At 37.8% G+C, this 11,718-nt stretch overlaps 1 protein-coding gene across 8 annotated transcripts in view; it reads left to right on the forward strand.

The window, feature by feature from the left end:
* The window catches only part of PPP3CB (protein phosphatase 3 catalytic subunit beta), a 39,665-nt gene extending 31,717 nt beyond the window's left edge, over positions 1-7,948 (forward strand). For 5 of the 8 annotated variants that reach the window (XM_081006530.1, XM_081006526.1, XM_081006527.1 and 2 more), the window contains 2 exons: positions 4,642-4,671; positions 6,387-7,948. In XM_081006530.1, the coding sequence (XP_080862656.1) occupies positions 4,642-4,671; positions 6,387-6,565 (209 nt within the window). In that variant the 3' untranslated portion in view covers positions 6,566-7,948. The remainder of the gene's footprint in view (positions 1-4,641; positions 4,672-6,386) is intronic. The other 3 variants (XM_081006528.1, XM_081006529.1, XM_081006525.1) reach the window with 1 other exon arrangement.
* The last annotated feature ends 3,770 nt before the right edge of the window (positions 7,949-11,718 follow it).

Genomic DNA, 11,718 nt, shown 5'->3' on the forward strand with positions numbered 1-11,718 from the left:
GATGGAATGGGGCACATCTCACTCTTTCGCTAACACCACACACAGTGCATGCAGGGAATTCCTTATGCTTTTCAGTTCTTGTCTTAGCGGCTGATGATAAAGCATAACTTTATGTATTAATCAGGCAATGTAAAATCAGTATTTAACCAGGGTATTAAACAAAAAGCAAACAGTATTAGTCACACTGTGCTAATCTTTGTCTGTCGTTTAGCTTTCCTTGATAGAGCATTTCAGATAGCAAGATTATTTATGAACTGGGAAAAGATTGGCAGGGTAGGTCAGAAAATTAAAGAGACACCGTTATTTCATCAGATATCACAAATGGCCTTATTCTTTATTCCTACAGTTTTATTACAAACGTTAATCTGTTTAGTAAATGCCAGTTGCCTTTTAGTATTGATAGCTACAAGTTTCCAAGCTCAATTTTGAATTCCACATATGGAAAATGTGCTTTGTTTCGTACCCTGGTGATCGATGCCAAAGTTTGTTCCTTCATGTTGTTTGTCAAATGTTCTGTGTAATACTACTTGACTTCCCTGAATTGTCCTTGTAAGTTGCTATTTCCTTCCTCTGCAGATGTAGCTGCTTTTTTTAGATCTGTCTGTCTTTCTCTAGGTATCGCTGTATGTCTGTATAAGTGTGTAAAAAAATTAAATCACTATCTCAGACACTTGTCTGTCTCTTGATGTACAAGCAACTTCGTAGCACCTTATTTTTGAGGTTGGCTGCATTTGACGCTGCACCCGATGCATTCTGATGGCTAATGTAACTGAAAAATAACCAATAGCTGTTATAAAATCCAATTGAGAATAAAGGGGCTAAATGAAAACCTTGTAAATAAGTCAGACTCAAAGGGTGTTTAAGTGTGCTTATATTTTTTGCATGAAAATAAAAAGAAAATAACCTGTAATCTGGCTCATTGAATACTTTATAAAAGTTGATGGATTAGTTGTTGCCAGAAGAATATTGTGAGATTCTTTTTTCTTTTTTAATTTCTTCTGACTATATAGTTCATTTTTTTGTAATGGATGTCAAGAAAGAAAGTGGGCGTCATAACATTCCTGAGCTTTATTAACAGAAAACATTTTAGTTTTCTGTGTCGATATTTCTGTAATATCTGTGTTCAATTTTACAGCACATGTTTTTTCTTGTCTGTCAAAAAATTTTTTTTGCCACCTAATGTAATCAAAATTCAACATTTTAATGTAAATTTGTGAAACTTTTCTGGTACTGTGTCAGTCTAAAATATTTTTTGTTTGAGTTAACACCTTTTAATATTATTTAAACTGTTTTATTTACTATCATTATCCTCTTGGAGCATATAATGTCTCCAAGTTCACTTTTCATAAGTCCTTATATATGTATGTATGTGATCTGTGAATGTCTGTAATAGCAAATGGTGTGTATGTTCCTTGTATCATCAGATTTCCCCCTCTAAATGTTACTTTCAGTGTGTATATTCACTACCCAGCTTGCATATTGTAGTTTTCTCAGCACTATGTAAGCTGTAGAGAATTGGAACATACGCATTTGATCGGACTTGATAATGTTGTCTCATGTTTGTTTTAAAACAAGACAAGTGGACCTGACATATAACATCAATCAAAAATTTTAATTTCAGCATGACCACAACTTAGAATTTTAACTAACTTTACTCCTTTAGGAGCCTCAAATGGCAACAGTTTAACAGAAATGTTGTGAATACAGTAGATTTTTAAGGTGCTCACACAATTTCTACTGCTGTTGATAGGGTAAACCAGATGATTCCTGTTGCAAGTTAGACATTTCTAATGTTTAATAGAAAGTTGTAACACAAATCTTTCATCACTTACAACAATGAAATGTTACAGTAATTTGGACAAATAGAAAACTGGCATTCAGGAGTCATTTTGTTTTCCAAAGGAGTAATGCCATAGTGTTGTCTACATTAAAATTAATGTAGTAGCAATATAAATCAAATGGCTTCTTGTGATGAAAGATTTGACTGAGCACCATTGCTTTTATCCTATATTTTATTTTATTTTTTTGTAAAAGCAGCTGCATCTTATGGGTGAAGCTGTTGGGAGTGGGCATCCAGCCCTTAATAGCCTGACATTTCCATTCTTTAATTCAGGTAATCTTTCAGAACTATGAGGTACAAATGAAATACAACATCGAGATATTTGAGTTTTGGTATCTCTTTTGCTAGAGGGGGGAAAAACCCTTCCATAAATGGGATTAGCATTTCAGAGAAGCTAATTCAGCTCACTAATTTACCAGTAGTTTGTGCCAGACCTGATGCAAGTTAAGTAATTTCATCATGTTTGGTTGGAATTACATGCTTAAAACGGTATCTCTGATTGTGCTGGTATGTGTGTGTTCTTGCATCCCACAATCACCTCCCTTTGCACTGTTGTTGTAGTCTAGGATTTAACCATCTTACACACTTGTAGATGGACTGGTCTCGTAGTAAGTAGTAAGATGGTTGAAGGTGAACTCTTGTGAGGTAGTAACTGCATTTCCAAACCAGCACCCTGATAAGTGCACTGTTGCTGCTGCTGTATTGCTTGCCATAGGAGGAAAAATTACTTGAAGAAAAAGGCAAATGTTTCCCTGTCTTCCTTGACTAGACTGAATTATTTTTAAAAGACAGCAACCTTTATGTCACTGGTTTTCAGTGACCTGGGTTGTGGTGCAATGGGATTCAGAAAAAATAAGATATTGTCTCTTGAGTTTGAAGGGAGCCCAGTAAGAACAATCCAGGCTTTGCCTACAAACTAATGCTGTGGCCCTCTTGCTATGTTCACACGGAACGATAAACTGTTTTACCATTACAAGAAGGAGCCAAGTCAACCTTTGTGCTCTTCTCTGCCACGTTTACAACAGCCACAAGGAGGAGATTGGAATCTTCAGCTTCAGTTGTCAATTAACCACAGTTTAGGGATAACATTTCACCTGAACTGTTCATAAACCACAGTTTGAAATTGGCTTGTTTCAGTAAACCACAGTTAGCACCAACTGCAGTTTATCCAGTTTCAAATGTAACATGAAACTGCAGCTAGTCAAAAACAGAATCAGAAGCTTCTGATGTTTCTTCACAGCCAATCCTATAGGAGAAGAGAGGAACAAAGAAGCTCACTGCCTGTCTAGGTTTATTCCTACAATAATAAACTGTAGTCTGTTGTTGCATCCAAACTCAATAGGGCTTTTTCAGTCCCATTTCCAGATCCAGGAGTATGGCAAGCTGCTTTTGAAACTCAAGTGGGTTTCTTAAGAAATTTTAAGTTGGCTTTTGTGTTAAAGGAGAGTTTTATTAGAGTCACTTGGGATATGAGTTTGGTTATTCCTGAAAGAGGTGAAATTAGTTTCTTCATTGTTTTTTATTAGTCCACTTCTGTTCCTGCAGTATCTTGGGAGATTTCTACCCCCCCCCCCCAAAAAAAAAGCCTGATTAAAAAATACAGCAGTGTTTGGGGGGTTTTTTTAATGCACATAAAACACATTTTGAAGCAAAGCTTTATCACTGTAACTTTTAACAATATATGCCAAAACAAATGTTTCATTGTATTTCAAAGAATACAGTTCTGCACTTAAATGACAAACTGACGATATAAAACTTGAGAATTATAGGTTGGCTTCAGCGTCTTTATCAATGGTTTCATTGTGGGTGAGTTTGTAGGTAATTCTGTAAACACAATATTGATCTGAAAGACCTTGTTGTCCATAACTCCTCCAGTTTCCACTCCTCTATATTCATTTGTAAATTTTGTTCCCACCTATTTCTTAATCCTACCCTACTGATGGTAAACGCAGAAGAGGAACTTTTTTGATGGTAATAAGAGATCATTGCTTTATAGAACAGGTATTTGTCATCTAAGATCTTACTGAGCTAATGGCATGGGTCACTGCTTTTTCAGTTGTCATGGTGCGTACACAGAGATGTTTGAATATTTCATCTCTCCAAAGCAAATTACAAAGAAAAACAGTTAATTCTTGATGATGTGATCATCAGTTTGTTTTACCTTTACATTCCTTCTCATGTGAAATAGTGTTAGTCTATTCATAAGCATATTAGAAAATGTGCAGAAGAATATCCAAAGTTTTATTTTTTTCATAGCTACTTTAAACAGTAGGGGGTTCACATCCGTTTTTAAAATCTGGGGATTCCCGTTATTAACTGCAGCTCACCTACAAACATGCAGACTTTTCAACTTCTTAGTTTGCATGGCAACTGGTTACATTTTTAAAAAATATCATCATCATTGTATGTAAAGCAGCAGTTACTCATGATGATGATGATAAGAAACATTCCTTTCTTAAATTCTTGTGTTTGACTCAGGAATAAAATACTTGATATTTTATTGCATGTTGGTATTGTGGACTAATGAAGAAAGTCCTCCCGAAACATTACAAACGGTCCCTTTCAGCCCTTTCCATGTTGTTGGGAACTCATATTAACCTGTGGTTTCTTTAAAAATAAATAAATAAATAAATAAATAATAGTATCAAAGCCAAAAAAGCAAGGAAATTTTTATTTTCAAAAAGGACTTCTTAAATCAACCTTCAGCTAGTATAATATTAATCATATTTTTTTCTGCTATGTGATATTACACTCTTCATCTTTCTCATTCATTTTGCATGCATCTACTCACTTCTGTACAGCCACAGTAGAGGCAATTGAGGCTGAAAAAGGTATGGTCTCAGTGTCTTTGCTACTGGCAGGGATTGGGGTCTGGGAGGGATTTAGAAGTCTGTTCTGCTCTTTCAACTTGCACAACCAGAAATGAATCAATACACTGATTCATTTGTTGTTATCTGTAGCATTTTGTTTTGTCTTGATGATGACTTGCCTTTCGCTTTTGGGGTGATTTGCTTTTTCTGACTGTGGAATAGGGATGTGTTTTCTTTCGTTAGCATAATAGCATGCTATGTTTATGTCCCCTCTTTTAGTTGACATACTTTCTCTGGTGATAATGGATTTTAAATGTCTCCAATCCAGCAGGCCACTTTTAAGTATATGCATGGCTTGAACACTCAAATTGAGCTTTTCATATTTGCTAGCCCCCCCACCCCTGCACCCAATATTTTGAATGTGACTTCTCAACAATACATCATAGCCATGAGTTTCAAAAGTAGTTTCTGGTGCCATACAATAATGCAGCCCTCCTCTCTTCCACTGTGCGCAGATAGCTTCCCATATGGTTTTCTGGATTGAAGTCTGTGTCTTTTCGTTTCTTTCTCATAACCCATCTGGTAGTGCAAGATTTAGTTTTATAAAGGTGTTTTTATAATGTGTAGTATTCATTTGTGAACATTAAGTGCCAGGAAGCTGGCAAAATATAAAATGTTATCTTTGGATGAGAGCCGAATAATAATTTAGACATGGCCAATGGTTTGCCTTATTTCCAGAGACGCGTCTTATTTTGGAACGGCAACCTTTCATGCCATGTCACTGCTTTGGCAACTCTGCTCAGATTGCTTGGGTGGTGTGGGTAAAGGTTCCTGAAGTCTTCTTTGGATCCTAGCCTTAATAGCCACTATCCATGACAACTTTTATATCCCGTCTTTGTCAGGCCATTGCTTTACTATAAGCGACAAAGTATGTATATGTGCACAAATGAGCTACCAAGCAAATCTGTGGTCTAATCACGTTTGCAGACTAATCTGTAAGGCTGGTGCATATGCTGCTTTTCAAATGTGTGCCAAGTCTGAAGACTTGGACTATACTTATTAGTGGCTCAACATCCCCTTAAAAATCTTCAGAGGAACTTGCCGGGCCAGCAAGCTCCCTAATGGTTCAAGCACCATATTTATACATCACTGTTGATGATTAGTTACATTTGCAGGGTGGGATTGTCTTGGTGGTGGAAAATGGAGTAAGATGCTTGGCACCATTGTACAGAACTCTAGTTTCTATAGCAGTGTGTGCACATGTCATTGTTCTTCAAAACTGAAAAATTTTCTTATTATCAGTGTTCAAAATAAAATGGGCTCCTGCCTGATGTGTAAGGTGATCTGTTGAAGTCTAGGTACCATCCTTATTTTAAGGTGGCTTCCAAGGCTGTTGTGATTATTTCTCACATGTTTAGCCTAGGTATTCACAGTCATATCTTGCATCGCTGCCAACTTTAGTTTTTGTGTTCTCATAAGTGATGTTTGGAATGCCTAGCGGCCTTAAGCAAAAATTGGTATGATATACTGAAGAAGAAAAGTCAGAGAGGCTGTACAACTCTGCTCACTTTTTACAAGAGAAGTGTAAATACATAAAATCACATTTAATCTAACTTACTGGTTTTGTGGGTGTTTCCCCCCTTTTTCTTTTTTACATTTTGATATTTCTTAGAAGTTACTAAGAATGCGCAGAGCTTTTTCCCATTACTGACATGTCTAATTTGCATTTTGTTAAGCAATACGAGGATTCTCTCCACAACATAAAATCTGCAGTTTTGAAGAGGCAAAAGGACTGGATAGGATCAATGAGCGAATGCCACCAAGGAAAGATGCTCTTCTTCAGGGTGGCATTAATTCTGTGAATGCAACAAATGCCAACGGAAACAATGGTGCTGGCAACAACAATGCACAGTGACCATCGCATCTGCTTACTTACGTAATAATTCGTTGAGGACTGCTTCTTGAAAAGACAGTAGCCAAAACATCCCAGGGAGATGCAGTCCGCACGCTTTACCCGGAGCGAAATCACAACTTGATCTTACCGAAGAGAAGCCATGATGCTTTGGAGATGACAGCCACTCTTCTAAAAGTGACAACATGAATATTAACAGTGCATATTTGGAACTCACTTTGTGGAGAGAGATCCAGGGTCAAGCTTCTGCTGTTATCACTATAGACTTAGCATGTTACTTTTTTTATCATTGTCAACACTTTTTATGTTTACAGAATGGGATTGTAGAGCTAGGTGGTGGGTTTGTGAGGTGGTTTTCTTTTGTTTTTAAATCGGACGTTCTAATGCATCCGTATTTATTTAATGGTCTTATGAACTGTCTTTAAATGATAGTTTTACAGTGGTCTTAAAATATAAATCTGAGGCTGCAGACATGTCTGTGTTTTAAATAAGTGAGGAAGAAATGCCAAAAATCTTAGTAATTATGTAAATTTCTGGTCTTGGGTATACTCCTGTTGCTAATTCTGTATAATGTTCAACATATTATTTTTAGTTAAAACTTATCAGAAGATTTCTATATAAAAATGTTTATTACTTGAACCATAGCTTTTGAAAAATATTTTAATTTAGAAACTTTTTTGCCCAACTTTTTGAGACTTTCCCCACACTTGAATGTTAAAAGAACTATTAACAGTATAAAAAAAAAGTTTAAAATTAAAGTACTTTGTGCATTACGTTTCAAGTAAATTTGATTCATATCAGATCTGTAAAGCTTGGCTTTGTATTTTCTGTATGCATGTTTTAATTTTGCAGATATTTAATATATAGACCTAGGGTGTACAGGAGAAAACATCCTATAGGTTATGCAGCACAGCTGTTATGGGTATTTTTAGTTTATTGTATTAAAGTTGCTTAAATAGTTAATAATTGTTGGGCTGAGTTGCTGCAAGTGTGTTCTTTTAATTCTGTTTGGTTGTTTTTGTTTTTGTTTTGAACTTTTGGCCATACAATGCATAATTACTCTGGACATTATGATGTTAGTGAAGATATAAAATCAAGATGCATGTTATGTTTTTGATAGCTGGACTGTTCGGTTAAAATAAAATCAAACCATGTGTTGATCTAACGAATGAGGAACTGTAGTTAAATTCTCCCAACATTTTGTTACTTACCTTTCTTATTCTGTGGGAAGCTGTTGGAATCTTACGGCAATGGATTTCACCTGCAGTGTATTTGCCACAAAGTGGAACTTGTGTGTGGCCCTAAGTTGGCTATTTGATGCATGTTTTAAACCATTCAAGTATTTTATAATAATAAGCGCACAATAAAGTTTGTGCATGGGCCTCAGCTCGGATTGGTTTGCTTCTGTTTTTGTTTGCGTAATGAGGAACACAACACAATCAACCATTTTAGTTGACCTCCTGGGGGCAAATATCTGGAATGGGGAGGTTCCCAGCACATTTTAGAATCTTTGAAGTCCCCGAGTTAAGGAAGCCTCGCTATGTCAGAAGTTTGCTCCAACTTGAGGAAGGTGACAGGGGCGGAGCTGGTGTGCTCATTCCTACAATCCTTCCTCATATAGTTACTTGGATGTAGAGCAGTGCTGTACTTAATGAGACTATTATATGGTGGGTGATTAGATCTCAAGCACAGCTAACTAAAATGGCAAAGGAACATTTCATTTGAAAGTCAGTGATGGTTTTGCATGTATGGGCAACGTAGAGTTAGCAGCTCTTTATTAATGATGTGTGTAATTTGGGGTGGGGTGTTGTTTATTTTTATTGATTTTTTTAAAAAAATAAAATTGAAAAGTAACAGCCATATTTGTGCCCAGCGTTCCCAGCCTCCTCCATCCCTATCACAGGTGACCTCCCATGACCTATGTCACAAGGTGGTTGTGAGGTTAAATGGGGAGAGGGAGAACCATGTATGCCACTGTGAGGACCTTAGTGGAAAAGTGGAATATAAATGAAATAAAGAAAGAAAGGTAAGCCCGCAGGTACAATACAAAAGCAGCAAAGAACGTCCACTTTCCAGTGTCTCATGTATACAATTATAAATGTGTATGAAATACAGTGGAACCTCTGTTGTCAAATGTAATCCGTTCTGAAAGACCGTTCGACTTCCGAAATGTTCGACAACCGAGGCTCAATCCCATTGAGAAAACCGAGAAATGTGCCCCAGAAGCCATTCAGCTTCTGATGCGCTCAAAAACCGAGGTTCCACTGTATATTGGGGGGGGGGTGTCATCGCCTCCTACATCAATTAGAACGTGCAACAAGTATATGCTATTTAACACCAATGCTGCTCCACAATAAAGGGTGGGGGAAGGGTGAAGTGGGTGAGTCCTCGGAATGCATGCACATAATGTGGGACAATACTGACTTTTTCCCCCTTTTCCCACAGGTTTATCTGAAGCTTCCACCTGTCCCAATCTGCTATGCCATTCACTAAAGAGGTGAGAAACAGCAATGTCTCTTAACTTGTGAGGTGGGTGGGTGGTTGGAGAGATTAAATGGTTAAATATCTGAAATGTTTAACTGCAAGAGAATGCAGTTCCACTCAGCTTCATTTGTTGTGAATTGGCTGAGTGACTTGGCCCACAGACTTATTCCATATTAATTTTATACCTTGAGATGTCCATCAAATGACTTACTTACGTGCATTACTTGAGGCACAGCAGCTGTCCCAGAAGTAAGATAAAAAACTGCACACAGTGCAGTTTTGTTTTCTTGGCGTAAAATACTGGTTCCTTTTAATGTTTGTGTCCTGGTGTCTTGAGGATGCCAGAGCAATATAAACTAACAAGGGGCAGCCCTGCCACATTCTTTTAGCATCTTCACATCCTTCTACAGCCCTGAACACAGACATAATTATTTCCAAATGCTTGTTAAGCATCTTCTCAATTTAGAACTCATTCCAACTGCTGGGAAGTACTATTAGTGGTATAAGCCTGATGGATCTGTCCAGATTTCACCCTCCCGGCATGGAAGGGCTCCTGTCTGTGAGGCTTTTGATATAGCAGAGGGATCTCACTGGTAGAAGGGAGGTGACTTGCCTGTTTCCAGTTCCCTCTGCAGCCTTCACACACTAATCCAGAAGGTGTCTCCGTCTTTCAGAGTAGGTTTTTGGAGGCTGCAGGGGAAGGGGAAACTGGCAAATGCCACCACTGTACTACATTGTGTTCTGGGTAGTTCCCACCAGCAGGAGCAAAGTCTTGAACCAAGCCTACTCTTAAAACCTCACATATTATTAAACTTGAAGCAGGCAAAGTTTTGACCTCCTTACTCTCTGCCCCTGCTAATGCAACTATTTCTGTCTGCTTACTGTTGTCTTGCTTTTTTCATCTCGTTCAAACGTACATGGAGTTAAATATTACTAGCCTCTTAACTGTGAAGAACACTGGGTCAACATGGCCTGGGCTGCTGCTCCACAAGCATCTCCTTCACTGAGGTCCTCTCTCAGCGAAGACAACTGGTTTAGTTTTGGGTTATAAAGTTCTACTGTTAAAAGTTATATGAGAGTCTGTGCTCGGGTTCCTCACTGCCATAACTGGACTGAGTCCTAGATATACTGGAAGAATGTAACAGTTGTTGGATAGTCTAAATGTTCAACTTTTAAAGCTGTCATTAGCACTGTGTGTTAGTTGAATAGGTGTTTGTTAATTCACTGCTCATTAACACATTGTGTCAAGGGCTTTACATGTTCACACAAGCTACAAAATCCTGGGAAATGACCCAGCTTTGTGATTAGTTTCAACTTCCTTTGAGCTGCATGGCTGTCAGAGGCAGAATGTTAGATCCAAGTCCCAGATTTGTCTGTTCACGTTACAGGGGTACGCTAGTAGTACAGCTTAAAAATGTATGAGAATAGGAATTGGAAGGTAGGTTGAGGCTTCAACCCTGAGATGTCATCAGTCTGCCAGACAAAATCGCTAGTGTCTGTTTCAGCTCAGATTAGGAAACGCTTACTACATATTATACAGGTGAGTCTTTTTTGTATTTAATCACATTCTTAGTACATGTGTGATCTTCACTGTTTTGTTGTTTCTTCAGCTTGCAAGCCTCCTTGTGTATAGTAATATAGAGAGGCAGTATACAAATGAACAGTGAAATGAAATGAAATATCTCATGCCACTGAACTTTCCTCATATAATCAGGATGTGTAAACCTGAGTGCTGGAGAGGTCAAAAGTTTTGTAATAAAATTCCTAAATTTGGGCATACAGGGATCTTCCTCTGTAGATAGTGGTGGTATATATTACTTCACTTCAATATGTGCTAAACTAGAGCTTTTCTGCTTGGGGCAGAATAACCAAGAGGACTCCCAAAGTCTGTCCTGCTGGCACCACTGTGCTTGAATAGTGAAAATGTTTCTATGACTAGCAAGTAACAGGGACTTTGACAGCCCAATTAGATGCCTCACTCAAACACACAGTAGCAATATGGGATCAGACTCTGGAGAAATGGTTCTTGAGTAACATTACTACCATATGAACAGGGTTTTGGTCACTTCATACAGTGGTTGAAGATCTAGTTAAATCATAATCCTTTTAATGGATTGTTGTTCCATTTTATCAGTAGCTAGTATTTGCATACTTTGAAAACTGGAAGGGTGAAGGATAAAGCTCTGGCTTATGCACTTCAGGTTTCTAAATGAGACTGCAACAATGTGTTGCAGTGCAAAGAGCTGCAGGTTTCAGCTCTTAGTTGTTTTAAATTGTTTTTATTAAAGATTTTCTTGGGTTACAAAAGTACATACATCTCTGTTTTTGCATCATACAGTCCTTTCAACAGATCAGTTCTATTCGATGTTAGACGTTGATGTTGTATACAGTATAAGGTTGTGGGAAGAGAGGTGGGGCGTAGTAAACTTGCATTTTTACAGTGTATGTGCAAGGTTTTTGTGTCAGAGTCACATGCATAGGTTCCCTTTCTATTCATTCATTCGTGTTCATGGGGGCTACAGTAAGTTGGTACAGTAAGTTTTGTTTGTGCATGAAGGGTTGTTGGCTCAAGTTAGCCATGTCGATTTGCATGCTATCGCTGGGTTCTTGTTGGGCTGTGTGTGTAATAAAGGGGAACCACACTGGGGTGAAGGCATCCTTGTTTATTTGTC

Source organism: Podarcis pityusensis (assembly GCF_964106645.2).
Source record: "Podarcis pityusensis genome assembly, chromosome: 5".
Taxonomy (NCBI): domain Eukaryota; kingdom Metazoa; phylum Chordata; class Lepidosauria; order Squamata; family Lacertidae; genus Podarcis; species Podarcis pityusensis.